The sequence below is a fragment of the Aspergillus tanneri genome (genome assembly GCF_003426965.1).
Source record: "Aspergillus tanneri strain NIH1004 chromosome Unknown AapTan_2_pilon_pilon_pilon, whole genome shotgun sequence".
NCBI classification, from domain to species: Eukaryota; Fungi; Ascomycota; class Eurotiomycetes; order Eurotiales; family Aspergillaceae; genus Aspergillus; species Aspergillus tanneri.
Genome location: NW_022984629.1, coordinates 5,021,253 through 5,041,842, shown reverse-complemented (window position 1 = coordinate 5,041,842; position 20,590 = coordinate 5,021,253). Strand labels below are relative to the sequence as shown.

Below are 20,590 nucleotides of genomic sequence, written 5' to 3'. Positions count from 1 at the left end.
TCCAGTGCTTGTGCGGATAGTCCGTAGGTAATGGTTTGTCCTCTCTCCGAGTAGGATATTCCCCCTCCTCCAGTGTCCCAGGATATTTGACCAATTTACGCTTCAATTCCGCTCGCTTTCTGCCAATCTCCAGCTGCACAAGTTGACTTCAAGCTCTCTGCAGGGGGTAGGAAAGTGTCAGGGCTGCACGATTCCTCGTATATCCATCGGAGTATTGGATGCCACAGTCTAGTGGAACAAGAGCATTACTGATAAGGACGGCACCGGAATCTCCATTCCTGCCAATTGGGATATCCTGTTTAAGAATGCCATATTTTGCTATAGTATTCTGAACAAGATTAAACCACCCACTGCTTAATATTCTCTGGATTCTTGCATTTTGCACTGCTATATTTGCGGGTATATTTGATGTAAGATTTTTATGATGTATAATAAATCTAGTGATCCATCTCTTACCGACTGATTTTCTCTCTTGCTCATAGAGCAGTATATCTGCCATATTGCGTACAAGGCCTCGCTTGTCCATATCTAAATCTACTTCCTTAATGATGCTTCTTCTAGATCACTAAGCTTCTGGCAATTTGCTTGTATATTGACTTGTGCTTTTTGCCTATCCTGACGCTAGTTCACGAGATTCATGAGCTGCATAGCAATTCTGTGGCCTGGTTGCCTTTGGAAGAGCAATTGGCCGATACTAATGTATTAACCCAATTGATTTCACCATTCAAAATTATTACAACACCTGTCATGCTTATCAATTAATGGGACCAAAAATCCCCAAAGATACTGCTCGTCTATCTGCAATCATGGATCCAATAGATCTGTTGGCAATAAATTATATTGCCACTCAATCCTGTCTCTCTATCTAGCAATTGATATATCCTTACTGCATCAGACTATTTTTAGCTGATTCGTAAGTATTTCCAAACGCTACAGTAGTTGCTACGTTTGGGTTCCTAAAAAAAAAACGTAGCGGAGGTCCTGGTTGGTCGTAAGTTCTATAGACAGATAACGGGTTGCATTTTATCGCTAAGGTATTGACGACGCAGTTGACTGTCTTTGGTGTTCGCCATATTCCAGCACCCATCACCGCTTCTTGGTCAGTTGGCTTCGTGTCACAGTCGTTCGATTGATTATCTCCTATTTGAGAACGGCAGTTATTGAAGACCTGTTAAACGCCTTTGACTGGGATTCATTCCTACAACCTGCCTGTCACAACACCTGTCTCATCCAACAACACGGATTTGTCCCTGCCAAAGTCTTAAGTTCAAGCCGTGTACATCTAAACAAACTGTTACCAAACAACTCCTTTCCAATATTATTCATCAGCAATGGGACCATATGGATGTAGATTATCAAGCCATGTTGATTGCAACAAATTGCCTCGAACGTTTTACCGAGCTACAGGATGCCTTGGGCAGTTATTATAAAGCGTTCGAACCATTAGATCTTACCAGATTTATGCCGGAGGGAGACATAGTGCTGCTGTGGAACGTGATCGTAAAAAGAATAAGGGAAGAAAGCCCAAACCTAAGAGGATTAATCTGTTTAAGCTTAGACGAGTCCGCAGAAAGAAAAACTTCATCTATTCATGAGGATTTTCTTACTGGGAAGATCGCTAATAAAACAATCGAAGTTATCTTAAATCTTCTGCTCCCGGAAAAAGGACGAAGAAGGAGAAGTGAAGGGATTGGCCGTAAGATGTATCTTTAAAAAGTGGGAGTTACCCCAATATCGCAAGGAACACCAGTGGAAGAAATATGGGAAAAGAGCTGAAGTGATTTAGGAGCTATTTACTAACAAGAAAGCTCACCGATTAGTGAATACTGAGAAAGAATTAGGCTACACTAATGTAGAGTTTACTGTTTACCAAAAGAGGAACCTTACCCATCTTCGCCTCTATCCTAACTATTGACATCTACCTCACTTTACAGCCTCATCTTCACTCTTTATTATATCTATCTTCTGCACAACCATCTCTTTATTATCAATAACCTTGATAACCTTCATCATCGTCCATTGGAATTAATTCCTTTTTCTTGACCAACCTTGTTCTCATTTTTAGCAAATTTATTGGCTTCCTCTAACAATAGATTAAGAAGTCTTGTGTGGAAGGCGATGAATATGAGCCGCTGAGACTATCAAGTATAATTCTTCCCCTACACAGTATAATCCACAGAACCCCTTTATCATTATAAATCTATATAATTAGCAACAAGAGACAGGAGGGTGCAAATAATGCGGGGCGAAACTTAGGATGTGCCATATCAGAGATAACCTGTATTCTCCCTCTCGAACCGTGAATTTCTTCAATGGTAATTCTGTGGATCAGTGATGTCTGGAGCCCCTGGGTTGTTTCTAAGAAATTCCTGCTCGCTTGTTTGCCGCTATGTGCCTTGTCCAAAGCCCATGTTGACATGTAAGGGATCTAATAGTTCTCGTCACCGCTATAGCTAGGCAAAGGTAAATAAAAATATGCCTTTTTTTACATAGCTTAAAGTACTTATTCCAGAAACTAGGCACCCCTTTGGAGTGCAGCCTTGCCATACTCTTGGCAATGACTGGAAATTCATCTTCACCTCGGCAGAGCGACGAAACAACGGAGATGTCAAGGTTGTCCCTCCGCATGTGCTCCCCGCAGATAGGATAGGGCCCGATATTAAACTATATAGTTTTAGTAGTAGCTATCCCGAGGCGCGGACCCGCTTTAATAGAGCTAATAAAATCCACAGGCTCTCTTAACGCTCGCTGTAAATACCGCGGGGTAATCAAATCACCGGCTAGTATACACTCTCCCAGAAGTGGTGATAGGGCTATTATAGCGGGAGCCTTTGAGTTCAGTGTGTCTAAACTACCTTATAATGGGGTAGCACACGTCCAATCTGTCTGCTATGGAAAGCAAATGGTATATGTAATTCAGCTGAAGAACCTAAGAGCAGTAGAATAGGAATATGTTAAAAGTCTGGGCGCTAATGCCGACATACGATTCCCGTTGCGCTGTGAGAGCAAATATGACCCCGGGTGATTTGGTAGGTAATTGTTCGACCTTCTCAACATTCTCCAAGTTGAGCTTCAGGGAGTTTTAAAGGTGTGGCTTATTTTTAACTGCAGTTGTATTGCGGAACTTATAATAATTGCGCCTGGCACATGTCGTATATAAAAGATCGCCAAGCTGTACATCTGGATAACGTTGTATGTACCCCAGTAGGCTTGGAGGTTTCCCCTAGTGACGCTTTATTCTTGGCTGAAATAGCCACCACGTGTACTTAATGCGGATCTTTGCTGCTCCGTGTCTGCTCCGGACCATCCTCAGGCAGTACTGCGCTATTTCGTGCGTGTACGCCAAAACTGTTCACCACAGTGTAGCGCTTTTTTTCTCCCTGGTTTTGGCCACCGGGCTTCGTAGAGACACAGGTACATTGCAAGCCTCCAAATCTTTTGGGAGAGCAGGTTTAGCTTCTAAGCGGATTCCGACACGCGGCGGGATCCGATGGTTTTAATATATTAAAATTACCTTAATTAGGGACGCGATACTAGTCGCTGCCTCGACATGGCAGATAATGCATTTAGCCCATAATGCTGAGCTGGTCGGCACCGGTGCGAAGACAGCCTTCACAGATACTACTTCCACTGGATCGCCCGCTTAAGTACTGGTGCCATGGAGCTCGATGTAGCTTATATTTAATGGGTTGACGCTGGCATTGAACATGAGCTTAGTGTAAAGATACCTTTGGGCTTTAACATGGGGTTGGGTTATCGAGATTGCATTGGCACAGTGATTGGTGGCTGTAAACAGTATAGCTGCCAGGATATGTTGTTGTTACGAACAGCGTCTTTAAACCTCTTAATAACAATCGAGCCTACACCATCTGCCCAACAGTAGCTGCTAGTATCCTTATCCCACACTGCATTGGCCGGTTTGCGATAGAAAGCCTAATTTTGCCTAGTCTGGCAAACTTATCCGGGTGGGTCAGAACATACAGTACACTAATAACCACTGTATCGGCCTTTCCTAACCAAAGTGCCGAGTATGCTATATTAACTACAACCAAGCCACTGGCGCATGCGGCGTCTATACTACAGCTAGGGCCGGAGAACTTGAAGAGGTAACTAATGCGTCCACTTGCCAATGACCCCTCCCTACCAGATACTGCATAATGTCCGATATTCAAACTCGCATTTAGCTCAAGTCAGTCATCTCCGACCTGGCTGTAGAATACTGCAACTCGTTTCCCATCACTAGCCGGGGTCCGGCCGCTAACCTACCCAACCATCTCGAGCGTCTCAGGCCGTCACAAGGGCCAAACGGTGCTGCGGATCGGTCTCTCGTGCCTTAATATCTCTAGTCAGTCGACAATATTTGGAGAGTAACATCACAAATACTTGCTTCTTGAGGTGACGTATTAAAAAAAAGCTGCATCACAGAAACCAGGGGTATCAATGAAGCTCCCAAATTGTGTCGGTGAAGCATTTTCTGCTTCTGTTGGGACGTATTAAGTCCTCAAATCAAACCAGTCAGGCGGATCCTGAGTGTTAACATCACGCCCAGCTTGAAGCAGGTCCCAGAATGACGCTGGGTCAGCGAATCGGCAGGATATGCCGACAATGGTGAGCTTGGCGGATTGTGGAGTGCGTGGCACATTTTAATCAAAAACATAAGAGCCAGAGTTAAGCAAGTTTATATAATTTAGTCGCAAATCGCGACATCTAGACTAAAGGTCCATAAGCAGCTGGTTAGACACTGCCGAATCCCCGAGCAGCACACGTCAAGATCGCTTTTAAGTTAGACGTAGTCACTCAAGGGCATCCTGGGACTTCTGGAGCTGGAGAATACGAGTGTTCTTCTGATCTGCAAAAGTGGGTATGCTCAGCTGGACATGGAATCTCTGTCGAGGATGTTCAAAGAGACTTAGTGCTTTACAATTCATATTTAGTTCGTCTTAATTTTTCACAGATCCACCCTAAAGAGTGCCATACAAAATGACAGGAGGGCAGTGGAATTACGTGAGTGCAGGCGAGGACGACGCTCTTTGTATCACAGGACCTCTGCTGCTTCTTCTAGAGATAATAACCAAATCAAAAACACTCAAATATCTAATCACTCACCACAAACACCTACAGTATTATCAAAGGGAGCCTGCTAGATTTTGTGACGTGCGGCCTGGCTTGGAATTCATACGGGCATCCGCCACAGAATACACTTTCGTTCCAAACTGGGGAGCAACTGCTATTACGATGGGATTATGTTCTCCTCAATGAGATTATCACAGGAATTGTGACCTGCAATACTAGCATCGATTTCGTAAGCCAAGGCATCAGCTCTGCTCTCACAGACGTGGAAGCTACTAAATGCCAAGTCGTACAAGTGATTTTGTCTCTGCGATCGCCGCTGCGCTAACATACCCACACCATGACCGCTTAGTATGGTATTTTCCATATAGTTGTCCAGCTCATTACTGCGTATTTCGTAGTAGCTGCATAGTAGAGCCGAAGCGGTTAGTTTGCCTAGATGGAAATATTCCCTAGCATAAATGTAAGTGCTTTCTACACCAATTCTTACCTAATATATGCTCCAATCTCCAAGACCAGCATAAGCGACTTTTGAATAGCCGTGGACAATGTGCCAGACAGGTGGCTCACTGCTTGCTAAAGCCAGGGATTGTATTGAAGCGCGGAACCGATTGTGTGGTGCCGTACGGAGTCGCCTAGCCTCCACTTGGATAGCCTTGAGGGAACCTTCCAAAAATGTGGAGAGAATGCAGAGTCTCTCGTCCATACATTGTCTATGAAAGAGTCGAAATGTTGGGACGTACTCTTGTTGCTAGTGTTCCTTGTGGCAAAAGACCAGTTTGTTTTGGCCAAGGTTTGATAAACTAATGTTTGTGCTCAAGAGTGAATATCACAACTTGACGCAAGCTAGTTTATTGGTGACCTCGTGCAGAAGAGGGACAGTGTGCGTAGAGTTTGGCTGCAAGGCTGTCAATGTGGTCTTAGACCTAAACGCGTTAGACCGTAACGTCCCCCGTCAGTAAGAGTACTAACTGACCAGTGTAGTTGTCACGTGAGGCTGCTCCAAAAAAAAAAAACTACCCCTTTAAAGTATAAATATGGTAACTGTGATGGCAGAATGGATCACGTGTCCACGACGATAAGCGGTGTGGTTGTCATCCCGTGACTTGGCTTCGACTTTCCTCTCTCCCCTCATGCTCTCCTCTCCTATCTGTCTATACCTTCCCGCGATCCTTGCATGAGTTGTTGTTTTGCTTTTGATTCAGAGAGTATTTGATGTATTCTTTGTTGTGGTCTTTTTATTTTTCGTCGAGCCACTGTTCCTCTGCATTCTAGAATCTATATTAGTATGACCCTTCTGCTCTGCTAGTGACGTATGGAGAACCTAATACCAGAGCCCAATCAGTCAACTGGTCCCCCTATCTGGCGAGACAGTATTCATCGGAACAACAGTTCTTCTGGCCTACTGTATATGATTCTATATGACCCAACAGTATTAAACAACGGATTACATCGCGTTGCTCCCACGGCCGACTTCGTGCTGAGCTGGGCGGCATTTGAGCGAAAACATAGCGTATCATGACCGGGTCGAATGGCGATCTAAGGGCGGCGATCGATAAGCGGGACTTCGATACAAATAGGCCGCTACTAGATGGCGATGGTTCTGGCATGGATAGAGCCGCACATGGACACTTGTATATACGACCGGGCTCGGGCCACTCCACAGGCAGTCGTTTCACTGACGGCGATGATGGCTTGCTAAACGATGTGGTCGATGAGATTGTGGAGCGGGATCGAAGGAAGATGGCCAAAGAAGTGGTGCGGGTTTGCAGCTTTGTCTGGGGAGTGATTAGCTGGTGAGTGGTTTTGCATATCACCTACTCCTTCGTTCTCTATTCACTGTATATTGATCAATGTTGTTGTTGCTTTGTGGTAGTCTGGGGGCCGGTAGTATTACTGCGTTTTCGCTATATGGTCATCTGTTCCTTACTCGCCTCCACTACTCTCAACTCCAAGTGAACGCTGTCTCGATTGCGGCGGAGATTTCCATGTATCTCCCTGTCCCATTGTTTGGGTATCTCTGTGATCGATACACGCCACGCCCACTGGCTTTATTTGCGGCTGTGGTTTTTGGAGTAGGCTATCTTTTGGCCGCGTTTACCTATAGGAGTGGGCCCCCGTCTGACATGGGTGGACAAGGATGGCCTTTTAGCATCATGGTGCTGGCCTTTGTGGCCATCGGGATGGCCACAAGTTGTATGTACTTGGCTGCGGTGGCAACATGTGCCAAGAATTTTGGCAGAAGCAAGCATAAAGGAATTATGCTGGCCGCGCCTATCGCGGGGTTTGGCCTCAGTGGTATGTGGCAGAGCCAAGTGGGAGCACACATTTTATGCGAGCGTCTAGACGACGGAAGTTGTGGAGACGTGGACGTGTTCCGCTATTTTATATTCCTTTCTGCACTGTTGTTTGGGACTGGGGTCATTGGCACGTTTGCATTAAGGATCGTGGATGACGAAGAAAAGTACATTGATGAGGCAGTTGACGAACTGGAGCGAAGTGGTCTCCTCGAGAACAGTCAGTTCTTTCAACCAAGAAACGAGGTCCTAGAGGCCTATGGGACATTTTCGCAGGCAAACGGGGATCCTACAGATGACGAGCGGACACTAAACCAGTCCGAGGAAGAGCGCGAGGCCGCTAGAATTATGAAGGAACGCGAAGAAGAGGAGCGGAGGAAGAAGAACTGGTTACTGAACTACGAAACCAAAGTCTTCCTCCAAGATCAGACCATGTGGTGGCTTGCGGCGGGATTTTTCCTAGTCACCGGCCCAGGGGAGGCATACATCAACAATGTAAGTCATCTGGACTGTAGTACCTGCAAATATCGTTTGGTCTAATGCATTGAGTTCTTGGTTGTAGCTCGGAACTATTGTACAGACATTAGCACCGTTACCCAAAACCCCCAATATCCCATCCCCAGCAGGTCTACCCTCGACACATGTCACCAACATTGCACTTACATCGACAATTGCTCGACTCCTCACAGGATCACTTACAGACTTGTTTGCGCCTCCAGCGACTCATTTCATCGCTGGCATAGTTGAAGACGGCCATGTCTCATTGTCATCATCTACGGGAAACCGACTCGTCCTCTCCCGGCTCTCATTCCTTTTACTCTCGGCCCTCCTTCTATCTCTCGGATATCTTCTCCTTGCATCTCCTTTGCCTCTCCACCGTCCCGAACTCTCCCACATAACCACAGCACTTGTTGGCCTCGGTTACGGCAGCGCATTCTCCCTAGTTCCTATCATTATATCCGTAGTATGGGGCGTGGAGAACTTCGGCACAAACTGGGGCATTGTCGCTATGGTCCCAGCCGTCGGGGCCGCAGTGTGGGGCATCATCTACTCGCGCGGCTACCAAGATGCTATGGATGGGGGGAACGGATCCCCGGATGGCCAGTGTCACGGTTGGAAATGCTATGGGATCTGGGCTATGGGTTGTACCCTCAGCGTGTGGATAGCTATTGCATCATGGTCGGTTGCTTGGCGATCGTGGAAGAGAAAGGGCATTTCTGTTTAATTTCATATATATAGTGGTTGAACATTCTTGGGATTTAGTTTGGCATAGATTAGGTAAGTATCTAGCTTGGTGTGTTTCGGGAAAATATAGCGAATTCTGTGCTTGGTCTTGGTTAACGGGCATGAGTTGGGTAAAATGTTCATTACAAGTTGATAGCATGATGCACTATAATCCTTTGCATGTTCAACCAACCACCAAATCAATGTGTAGCCATAACTTTAAACCAATAGATATACAACTAATCCAGTACCTACCCTATATAAAAATGCCAAAAGTAAAAAATTTACAGAAAGAATAACAGAACACCTGCCTTCCTAAACCTTCCTAAAAGAACAAGGATATGGGTATGGTATGTGGTACGGGGTACCGCCTATTCAATATTGAATATTGCATAGACAGATAGGTCGATAGACGACGACGAGAGATTAAACATCGGTTGAAGATGAATCAACCCCCATAAAAACTTTATACAGGCGTTTGCTAGCGGCCGGACCTATACGGGACTCCGTCAGGGTGCCGTTCCTGTTAGCGGATTTCTGGGTCCGATTAGCACAGTTATAATGGAAGGAGTTGGATACGATAATAGGCGGAAGACATTGGCAATGACAGAGAGGGAGGATATGAATACCTTTACATCTTCTAATAAGCTAGGACCATGCAGTCTTATTGCTTGGACCAAGTCAACGACACTGGGATATCTGACCGCAATGCCGTAGGCCATTGATGCCGTGACGCGGTGTACCTCCTGGAGCATTTTGATGAACGTATCGGATTTGGTATCGCCCGGTTTCACCTGGCCGGTGTCCATGCAGAAGGCGGCGTCACGTCCGTCCATCATTTCTTGTCGGTAGGGGGCGGTGGACAGGTGTTCGGTGAAATTCTTGATCCATTCTGCTGTTTCCGGGGCGGCGTTGGTGTGGTGGATGAGGCAGGAGTGGGCGACTTGGAGTTGGAGGAGGGCATCTTCGATAGTGTCGTCGTCAATTGGAGGGCTGCTTTCTGGTTTGTTGGCGGCGGGTTTCCTCTTGCGTGATGAGGGCTGAGAGGAGGCTGGTTCTGGGTCCATTTGTCGGCGTACTTCGGCGACATAGGCTCTGTTTCGCGAGTTTTGATTCTTGCGCATCCATCCTGTTAGACCCTCAATTAGGTAGATGGGTTTGCAGTCAGTGTATGTGGTTCTGAGTTTTTGTACATGCCGATCTAGATTGGCCGGTGCTGTGTCGGTTGATGTAGACGGAGATGAGATGACCATGTCGACGAATTCCTGTGCTGTCAAGAAAACCAGAACCTGCTCCTCTTGTCGAATGTGAAATGGACACGGTTCCCAATGACCAGCAGTGGTATTGTATCTTGCCTTTACTTTCCTTCTCCACCGGACGATATTTGCCATTTCGCTTGTACAGAAATGCAATTCAACGCCCAACTTGTGCATGAACTCAACCGTCTGGTTCCCTACACTCGTTCCCTCAAAGCTGGACGCAAGATCAACTATCATCTCGGGCGTAGATTCTTTCTTGTCCACCTTCAGTTTGTTGACCTGAGCAATATCCGCAGCAAGCTGTTTCTCCCGAGCCTTTTCCTCCTTTAACTTCTGCTTGCGCTCTTTCTCTTGCAGTTTATCACGTTCACGCTGAGCCTTCGTAGCTTCTCGTTCTTTGGCCCGCGCTTCTTTCTCCGCACTCATGAACCTGGCTGTCGTCGTTTTCTTCCGTATTGTATTCCGTGGCTTTGCTATCTCATCTAAGATATCCTCCTCGACATCGACAACATCACGGTCGTACTGCGTGCGCGACGTTGTGGATTGGGGCTTAGACCGCCCTGAGCTTTTCGAATTGGACCGACTCTCCAGACTAGCTAGCAGATTCGCAGTCCTACTAGAAAAGTTCAGACCAGTACGATCATTGTCATTTTTGGAGCAGTCCTCAAAACTCCTCGATGACATCGCAAGTATACCATTCAAATCTGGCTTTACCAACTCATCACTAAACCCCTCAATTTCATCTCTCTTGCGCCGCTCCGCGTATACATGATTCGCACTGTCATCGTCATCATCATCGTCATCAATAGTAATCGTAATCGCTTCAGTCCTCGTCTCCGTCACTCCACCCCTTCTCACGGTTTCTGGTGCCGAAGAAGTAAAAACAACAGGATCCGAATCACCCCCGTTCCAAGCGGAGAGTCTCGCATTAGTCGGTCCCCCAGAGGGTGAAGGGAGAATATCCTCATCGGAAAACAAGAAAAGCGGGTTTCGGGAGGCCGGGACGGGGCTATTTAGTGCGGATTTGGAGATAGGATTTTGGCTTGATGCTCCTATAGATTGGTAGCTTAGACGTCTTCTTTTGGATGTATTTTCGATCTCATCGTCGTGGATGGAGAGTGGGATGTCAAAGTCTGAGGAAGGGATAAATTGCGATCTAGCTGAGGGTGCAGGGGTAGGCGGGAGAGAACGTGATCTTGTGGATGGCGGCGGAGGGGGATCTCTCGGGCACGGAGGTGTAGAGGAGAGAAGGTCGATGACATCGGGCATTTTCCTTCGATTGGGGCGCCTGGAGTTGTTGACTGACTTGAGTTTCTTGATGGAATACATCGAGACGGACGTGTCGCGACCTCAGCGCGAGGCAGACACGGAGTCACGTGGTGTACTTATCGATATACAAGAGACGAGTGAATTCGATCGTCTATACAATTGACGCATAAAATGGGTATTATTTATTAAGTACTTAGACGGCTCTGAAAACTAGCATGGAAACAAGAGAGAGCGCAAAGCCCGACAAAGCTATAAAGACAAGAATCTGCTGGAAACCATTGAAAGGCCGTCGGTCACAGAGGAGCATATCAGAAATCTCCTCCTCGAGTCTGTCGCCCATCGCAGATAGAGAGAACTCGCTCTCCACTCTCTTCTTGGCAGTAGCAGACATGCGGTCCAGCTCTTCCTGTTCCATCCCATAAAGGACCTTGTCCATCACTGCCGTCCACTCTGTATCCACCTTTGCATCGCGAAGCCAGCCTGTTTCGCCTTCGACGATCGTCTCCAATGGGCCACCCGTGTTGGAAGCAAGGACGGGAATTCCAGCACGCATCGCTTCCACAGGGACAATGCCAAAGTGTTCATTGATCGGTGTGTAGAGGAGTAGCTTCGACTGCAGGAGCAGTGTATCGCGGAATGCCGTCGGGACGGAAAGTAAAAAGAGGACGTCTATAGAATCGGGGACAGAAAGCGCCGAGATGACCGTTTTAGACGTAGCAGTTTGCAACCCCAGACTGATCGCGAGCTCGTCCAATTCCTTGTGATATTGTACATTTTCCTGAACTCGATTGTCATAACCGCCTGTACATCGTTAAGAAAAAAAAAAAAAAAAAAAAAAAAAAAAAAAAAAAAAAAAAAAAAAAAAAAAAAAAAAAAAAAACTGCAAAGCAAACAGGTAGAGTCTCAGAATAAAGGAAAGGAAAGAAGAAAACTCACCAGCAATTACCAACCGAGTGCCCCTACGCTTTTTCTCACCCAGACCATGATACGCTCGAATAGCCAGCGCCATATCCTTCTTCCTTTCGAACCTATTAATACTCAATAAAATCCTCCTCCCATCCCATAGCTTCTCATTCTCAATAGCAGAACCCAACTCCTTGACTACCGTAGCACCACCAGCTTCCGTGTCAACACAAGGATAAACAACCCGAACATCTCCTAGCTGCTTCGCCCTAAAGATATTACTCACAACACCGCGAGTGAACTTGGAGTTCGCAACAACCTTATCTGATGCACTCAACGACCACCCCTCAAACCAATCAAACGGATACCGATATAGAACCTTAGCGAACCGTAGAGGCGAACTACCCTCATTCCGACGAGCCAGCAACTGATCCGGAAAATGGCAATAAAACAAAATCCGCTGTCGATTTCTTCGATCCCTCTGTTCTGACTGCTGCTTCTGCCGGGGTCCTAATGTCCTCAAAAACGGCACGCAAGCAGGGACCTGATCCACAATAAAGATAGTATCCTCGAACTCGAACTCCCCATCTTTATCCGACTTATTCGACTCCCGAATCAGAGTCATAGGCGCAGATCCCAGCTCTCTCAACACTGACACAGTCAAATGCAATTGTCTCAGAATCGCCATGAGAACATGTAACCGGCCGCACACATGGGCTGGAAACACAGTGTTTCCACGGACCCGGACGTCGAGGGTTCCATCGCGCGCTTCCTCGAAACAATGTGTCTTGTCGCGATGGGAGGTGTAGATCGTAACTCGGTGGCCGCGGGCCTGGAGCGCAAGCGCCACGTCGATGATAAGTCGTTCCGCGCCGCCGATGCCTAGGTCTGGGTGGATAATGATCACATTGGAGCGTTGGAGACTTGGCATGACGGTCTCAAGTAGGGATATGAGGTAGATTGATCAGTTGGGAGAGGTAGGGTCATTTCCTGTAGGTAAAGAAAAAAACCAGGGTGGACAATTTAATACAGTATTTGATGGACACGCGGCGGATGTTTACGTCATGTGATACGTATCCTCAACATCTATCTAGAAACGGTATTTGTAAATAAATGGTTGATTTTCGACAAGTAGATATATTTTGTTATATTTTTGTTATTCTACAGCTACTACTCTACATTATATCGCCATTTCCGTTTATCATACAGATTGCTGTACAGATGTCTGCATCAATCTTGAGGACAAAATTGCACTGTACCAAAACTAGAACCACAACTGGTATCCACAATAGACTCCAAAACACATGGAGAGAAGACAAATATGAGAAACGGCTGAGTTCATAGAAACAGCAAGACCCAGTAAGCTCAACTCAGTCAAAACGTTCAATGGCAAAAAGGTAGGGTAGTCGACGAAAAATGTACATACATACAAAAACCCATTAGTCTAAGCTAATGAGTCACCATGCAAAAATAGTCATAATAGAAAATCATAATGGAAAAGGAGGAATGTGCATGGTGGTAAAATAGGACGGTGCGAATACACACAGAGAAAGAAAGGTATCAGCGAAGCTAAAAGGGGAATCGACGTCGAATTCATAATACAGAATAGAAGCTAAACATCGTGTCTTGCAAGTAATGATAGAGAAGGGAAACGGAAAAAAGAAACAAGAAACGCGAGAGAGGGAGAAGGTGGTTTTAGAAGCAGTTGAGAGTGCTCTTCTTCTTCTTCTTATTGAGCGCATTCATGCGCTCTTCCAGTTGGGCTCTAGCAGCTTCGGCCTCACGGCGAGCATTTCTCTCTTCTTCAACGGCTTGGAGAGAAAGACGCTGCGAATTGCGTTCTTTGCGAAGAGTTGATAGCTCCTCCTCCAACTGCCATGCCTTCTTTTTCCACGCTTCACAGTCTGATTTAACCTTGTTGCTCTGCGCCTCGAGGTCCCCAAGCGCTTCCTCTAGCGTAGCAGTAAGCTGCTTTTCAGCATAGAGATGCTTCTCAATAGTGCGGATGCGGGATTCCTGGTCCTCAACAATTTGAGTGCTGACCAGTTCCTTGCTAGTGTGTCGTGAGCTCGGGGGAGAGATACTGCCAGATGTACCATTCGTGGTGGAGGCAATGGTAGGGAGAGGCGGGAGTGGAATGGCTGGTGGCGGAGAGGGAAGAGAAGTGGCCGAAGAGCTCTTCCGTAGGTTGGAAGTAATGGAGCTGCTGCGGTCGTGCGAACTGTCCGAACTGTTTTTGAGTTGAAGCTGTACGTCGGTTAGCCATGATAAACGATTCGTACTCATCACAACACTACTTGCCTCAAGCTGCTCAATTCGCACCCGGTAGGTTTCAATGTCCTTTTCAAGGATGACAATCTTCGCCTTAGCATCTTCCAGAGCCTGGTCGCGCTCCTGTTGGATCACAGAGAGTCGATTATGATGCTGATCAAAACTGCTGGTGATTTGCTCTTCGAGTTCTTCTACGAGGCGGACACTCTTTTCTTTCTCGGCTGTGATTTCGGCGACCAGTGCTTCTTTCTTCTTGACTTGGTCGTCCTTCTGTCGTAAGGTATCCTCAAGAGTAGCAACCAAAAGAGCCAGCTCATTCACCTTGGCATCCTTGGCGGAGTTACTCTTGGTTAGCTCCTCCAAGAGAGTAGATTCACCATCCTTTTGTTCTAATTGCTTGCGAAGATCATCATTCGCATCGAGCAGATCCGCATACTTTTCAGAGAAGTGTTGCTTTTGCGTCAAGATGTCTTGGATTTGATCTGCCAGGTTGTCTGTAGTAACATCAGAATTAATAAGCTCGGAGACCATCTTGAGTAATTTCGAAAGCTCGTCTCGCGATTCCGCAATCTCGGCTCTCAGGGTTCTCATAGCTTCATCATGTTCTTTGTTCTTGTCCGCCAGTTGCAAGCCATACTCTGCTTGTGCGGCAGCGCTAGCCCTTGCTTCCAGCTCGCTTAGCTCCTGTTGGTGGGACTCCTGTAAGGCAATTAGGTCCTTATTATGAGACTCAAAGGTTGACTTGTGGGACTCGATCTCCCTTTCTAGCTCGGAAATACGCGTCTGATGTACTCCGACTTCGTTGCTGTCCTTGTCTTTCGCAGCCGCCAACTCTGACAACTGCTTCTCAGCGGCGGCATATGATTCCTCAAGGGAGGCGATCCTGGCCAGATGGGCGCCGGCGGTAGACTTGTGCTCCTCAATACTGCGCTGAAGACTCTCAACAATCTCCTGCTGTCGGGCCCTTGAGTCTTCCAGTTCTTTGGCAATGGTCTCTTTCTCTGCAGCAACTGCCTCGTCAGCGGCTCTACGCTCGGACCGCATCGCATCCACAGCTGCTAATGCACTACCAAGCTCAGCGAGAGTGGCACTGAGTTGCTGTTCAGAAGACTGCAGAGATTCCACGACATTTTGGTGCTTGCTCTTCAATTCGCCCAATTCTCCTTCGAGGTGGTTGATCTTCTTGTACTGTTCTTCGGCACCTGCATCCTGCGACCGAGCAGCTGCTTCTTGAGACTTCAGCAGATCCTTCAATTCTTGGATTTCATCGATCAACTGTTTTTGTCTGGCTTCATGTGCCTCCTTGAGCTCATTTATAATACCTTCTTGCTGAACAACCTGGTCACGCAATTGGGACACAAGGCCCATGTCCACCGAAGAAGCGCCTCCTTGCAAACTTGATCGCTCCCGTGTAAGACCAGAGATAATGGTAGATTTCATCTCCATCTCCTTCTTGACACTCTGGTTCTCAGCCTCCAACGATTGAATGCGTTCCATACGATTGTGAAGCTCATGCATCGCGGAGTCCAAGTGGACCTCGAAATTTTGCATTGTATCAGGGCGTTGTTCGAATTCCTCAATGGCAATATTGCGCAAGGCGGCTAGAGAACGATGAGCTCGATCGACGGTAGACATCAAACTCTGGCTGGTTTTCCTCCGAATCACCTGCGATTTAAACCCAGGTGTCGCAGGCGGGGAGGTAGACTTGGACCGTTGTATCTTGGCTTTCAGTGATTCAACGAGATTTAGTGTGTCCTCATGCTCGCTCTGCAACTCGGCGTATTTCTGAGTCATAATACTGACACCCTCCTGGTGCTCAGAGAGCAGTTGCCGCATATGCTCTACTTCCTGGGAGCTTACTTCGTTGGACTCGGATGTAGGGGGGCCCGCATGATTCTCTGCCCCTGGCTCTATCTTGCGATCAGAATATTCCTGTGAAACAACAGGCTCCTCGACCAAGGATAATTCCGATGAGAGTGATTGCGAGAACGAGTGTTGTGTTCCAGCTTTCGAGTCGGGAGCCTTGGCATCTTCTAAAAAAGACACCGGTCGAGATGTAGTGGCTGGGGAGACGAGGCTGTGCGCATTCGACGAATGGTGACGGGATTCATCAGCGACGTCCTGTTGTGTTTTTGCCAACGCCTTGAGAGTCTCTTCGTATTTCGCTTCTAAAAGCTCGTATTCATTGAGGGTAGTCTCATGCTGCATGCGCAAGTCGAAAAGCTCCTGGCTAATTGTGTCGAGTTTGTCTGCAACGACGTTTGATTGGGTAGGGCTAGGGGTTTGTCTTTGTTCCTTTTCGGTGTTGCTAGGTTGGATGTTGCTGGTCGCCTTCTCCAGAGTCTTCAGATCTTCGCCTTCGTCCGCTTCCTTGTCGATTTCCGTTACAGTGTCCTCCCCGACTTCTGGAATCGGCTCAGCCAAGCCCTCGTCTGATTCCGGGATGGCCGTCTCGATGGCCTCGGTCAAAACGTCAAGAGATGATGCTCTCTTCTGGGGAATGTATGCGCCTTTGACAGCGGAGGCAGGAGGTTCTATCTCCTTGTCGACCACTTTGCTCTTGGTTCCGTTCTGCTGAACGTGGTCAAGTTCATAGAGGAGATTGTCAAGTTTTCCGAGACTGCGTTGACGTTCGATAACGTGTTCCAAGCGTTCCACCTCTCGCTGCATCAGCTCCATGTCCTGATCTGCTTCCGCCAGACGCTCTTCCAACGTAGAAATATAGTCCTCACAATTGGCTTCGCTTTCACGGGCACGGCTAAGCTCCTTGCGGAGTTCAGACGCAACTTCCGCCTGCCTCTCCTCGCCAGAGGATTGCCCGTCCAATTTAGACTCCAACTCATGTAGGTAGGTCTCATTGCTGGCTTCTCGGTCCAGTAGCTTCTGGATGCGAGATTGAAGCTGGGAATTGACCGTCTCGACGTAGGCGCACTTGGTCTCGCGTTCGAGCAGACTGCTTTCGGTCGCCGACAACGAAGATCGGGTGTTCGAAAGAGATGATTCTAGACTCTGTATGGTCTTCTCATACTCAAGGACGACCTGTTCGACTGACTCGGCGAACGAATGAGACCGTTTTAGCCTCTCGACGGAGTTTTTGCCAACGGCTGAAGCGACATCACTGGGATCGGACTCGGACGGCTGCTCGGAATCCCTGGCAATCTCAGCAATCAATTTGGCATGACGCTGGCTCAGTGCATTATAGCTTTCCTGGGCATCGAGAAGCTGGTTTTGAAGGTCGATTTCCCTCTCGTTCTGGCGCTCCGCTCGCTCCTGGGGTGCAGCACTACGTCGGTCATGATCCTCAACGTTTCGCAATTGCTGTCTTAGGAATGCCACTTCCGCCTTCAGTCTCTCAATGACTGCGTGTTTGTCGCTATCATCCGAGATCTGCTGAATGCGCGGTTTACTTTGAATCGCTCTGGCTCTTTGAGCGTACTGGACAGTATTTAATGTTTCGCTTAGATGGAACTCTGCGGGAGTCACGCACGCAATCATGTACGTGTAGGCGTTTCCGCCCAGGGAATCTTGGAGGAGTCGAGTGAGTTTCGAATCGCGATAGGACACATGCGACCCTGCTTGGCGCGAGGATAGCTGCGAAATCACTTTTCCAAGGGCAGCGAGACCGGCATTAATGGAGATACCCTCTCTAGCGCGTTCTCCGGAAGCACCGGTATTCTTCAACCTTTCACTGCCAGCAAGATCCACGAAGTGTAGCTTACTATCGACAGTAACGTTGTGATCCGAACCTGATAATCCATCTACTGGCATCGACATCCGTTTCTCCTTGGGCGAGGTGACTCCGTTTGCGGTTTTACGTTGAACGAGATTCAAACTGAAGACGGCATGCGAGCGAGAAGACTTGGCGTTTATGGCAGTTGAATCAGTCTGTCGAATTGACGAGCCAAAGCTTAATGCGCCCATAAGATCTTCGAAAGAATTGATGTTGACCTGGTGTAGACCGGTAAGAATAATGCGACCTTTGGCATCTTCGCGAATTGTCACAGCGCTGCGATCGCTCGCCGGAGTTGAATCGGGGAGCAGAAGATCTCTCAATTGCTCATTGTAAATCTATGCAAGTCAGTACCTAATAAAGATTGTCTAGGACCACTGCCATTCCATACTTCAACGTAGGTGGCTTTCAATTGCCAGTTCTTTTCGACGCTTTGTCTTGCGAAACTCGAGGTGGAGCTTATTGAGTATCGCACGGGGGTACGGAGACCAGTGGAGCTATTGCGGCTGTGTTTCGATGGGCCTTCCAATTTTTGGAAAAGAAGTTGCGCAGCACGGGGGATAATACCTAAACACGTCAGCCACCAAGCCAATCCTACCGATTTCAAGTAGAAACTCTCACCCATTGCCTCAGTGTGACTTTGTTCATTAGGCCCCGCGGTTCCCATAGTGTAGGATTTCCCGGCACCCGACTGGCCGTAAGCCAGAATAGAGACATTGTAACCCTGAAGGAACGAATTGATACTGTCACTGAGATATTCCCAAACACCATCCTGATCCACCGTTTCGGCAAAAACACGATCGAAAACGAATAGCTTGCGACCCTGGGGAACATCGACGGCTAGACTGGTTGGCGTGGTGACGTGGACCATCGAGCGCTGGAAACGTTGCGGGATTAATTCGTAGCCTGGGTCGTTGGGCTTCAGAGGGGGTCGGACACGGACGGCTGGAAATACGTCAATACTAACTTACGATGATGATGGTGGAGATGATGATAATATATGATCTCAACGGTCATGCATATATAATATTTCCGGCACCGCGAGAATAGTCTTCGGGGAGAAGAAAAGGGGGAGAAAGTGGTGTGGAAGGAGATGAGGGAGAATCGAGAAGAACACACCAACTTTGACGGCCGTCTTGCCATCCTCGTCCGATGCCCGACTTCCTCCGCCATGTTTTGAGCTCATGCTTAAGCGACTATTGCTCCTGGGAGTGCGCATGATGGCACTGAAGGGTCGCTGGGGGGCACCCGTCGGCGACGCAGGCGGCGAGGCCGTCATGACCCTTTTATGAGAAATGTGGCCGCAGACTCAGTTTTAGGCGAAGTGATCGACGTGGAGGTATGATGATATGGATGGGTTATGGTAGGGTCAAGCAATAGAAGAGGGCCGCATCAGAGATGGGTAAGTGTTCAGTTATTGTTTGCCGATTTTTTGCGGATCGGGGAATTTTTGATTTGGTTGTTTTTCTTTTGGTTGATTAATATTATTTATTGTTGTTGTTGATTTGCTTTCTTAGGTGAGTCAGTTGCGCGATATTGGCGGCCGGCAGCAATCGGCGAAAACCAAACGTTTCCCCTATTTTGCAGGACAGAAGGGGGGAAAGAGAGTTGGTGGTAGTTATCTGACAAATGGTGGACAAGGTTAGAGGGATAAGAGAGAAATAAGATTTTAAACCCCCACAAAAAATAAAGACAATTGGAAAGTATAAGAAGCCCGCCAGGACAGCGGCAGGAAGACAAGGCAGCCAAACCAGGCCGACAAACAAGTGAAGAAGTGGAAGGGTAAAAAAAAAAAAAAAAAAAAAAAAAAAGAAAAGGGACACTGTGACAGGTCTGGAGAACAGTCAGAACTTACCTTGTCTGTAGGTAGGTAAGAGAGTCCCTGGACACTCCTACCAAGGAGTGATCTGTAGTAAGTTAGGGAAAGACGGACTCTCCTGAAAAGGCACTAGAGTTAAATGGGGGCATCAAAGTTCAAGCGAACCGGACTGGGTGTTTGTAGGGAGTGGACTCAGTGGAGGGAAATGCTTAGAATGGAACCAAAAGAGGGGCAGTGTGTAATTAATCCAGGAACGTATTTAGGGATGGTCGACTCCATCCATGACTATCCCTGGCAGGAGTAGAAAATAATAGAATATTATACCGCTGCCATCTTATTCTATAGTCAGGGACTCCTACGTCTCTATCTGGAGAAATTCTTCCAATCCTGGGAGACGTAAAAATAGTCGAAACAGATACTGACGCCCTGCCCTGTTCATTGTCCATGGTACCGTTCGGCTTAATATTCGGCACGACGACAGGGGAAATTAGGACAAGATCCAGGCCCAGATCGGCAAGCCTCTGAGTACTCCATAGGTGGTTGGATGTCAAGACAATCCAGGAGTTACAGAAAGCCATACGTACTTCGCAGAGTGGTTGGGTTTTTCTTGCGCAGTGAGATGTTTTTCAATCGACTGTTCTCTACCTGGGAATATGCATGGCGGCTGTCCGCACGGCCGGAACCTTGGCCTGCTGCTGTTCCACGGTTCGCTGCGGGTGGATGGGATTTCACGGAGGATTGCATGCAC

General features: G+C 47.6%; 4 protein-coding genes across 4 annotated transcripts; 1 reads left to right on the top strand and 3 right to left on the bottom strand.

The window, feature by feature from the left end:
• Window positions 1-6,588: 6,588 nt before the first annotated feature.
• MCH1 (MFS transporter) lies at window positions 6,589-8,592 on the top strand (the record flags this gene model as incomplete). The annotated part of the gene is made up of 3 exons (XM_033566290.1): window positions 6,589-6,866; window positions 6,947-7,862; window positions 7,930-8,592. 3 exons carry the CDS (start codon window positions 6,589-6,591, stop codon window positions 8,590-8,592), a joined length of 1,857 nt encoding a protein of 618 aa, XP_033432047.1.
• Window positions 8,593-9,017: 425 nt separating this feature from the next.
• ATNIH1004_001590 (uncharacterized protein) lies at window positions 9,018-11,119 on the bottom strand (the record flags this gene model as incomplete). The annotated part of the gene is made up of 3 exons (XM_033566289.1): window positions 9,018-9,128; window positions 9,221-10,983; window positions 11,041-11,119. 3 exons carry the CDS (start codon window positions 11,117-11,119, stop codon window positions 9,018-9,020), a joined length of 1,953 nt encoding a protein of 650 aa, XP_033432046.1.
• Window positions 11,120-11,312: 193 nt separating this feature from the next.
• ALG2 (GDP-Man:Man(1)GlcNAc(2)-PP-dolichol alpha-1,3-mannosyltransferase) lies at window positions 11,313-12,953 on the bottom strand (the record flags this gene model as incomplete). The annotated part of the gene is made up of 2 exons (XM_033566288.1): window positions 11,313-11,920; window positions 12,056-12,953. 2 exons carry the CDS (start codon window positions 12,951-12,953, stop codon window positions 11,313-11,315), a joined length of 1,506 nt encoding a protein of 501 aa, XP_033432045.1.
• Window positions 12,954-13,717: 764 nt separating this feature from the next.
• On the bottom strand, window positions 13,718-19,302 carry ATNIH1004_001588 (kinesin family protein; the record flags this gene model as incomplete). Its single annotated transcript, XM_033566287.1, has 4 exons — window positions 13,718-18,361; window positions 18,415-18,590; window positions 18,645-18,968; window positions 19,143-19,302. The coding sequence occupies 4 exons, from the start codon at window positions 19,300-19,302 to the stop codon at window positions 13,718-13,720; spliced, it is 5,304 nt and encodes a 1,767-aa protein (XP_033432044.1).
• Window positions 19,303-20,590: the final 1,288 nt, after the last annotated feature.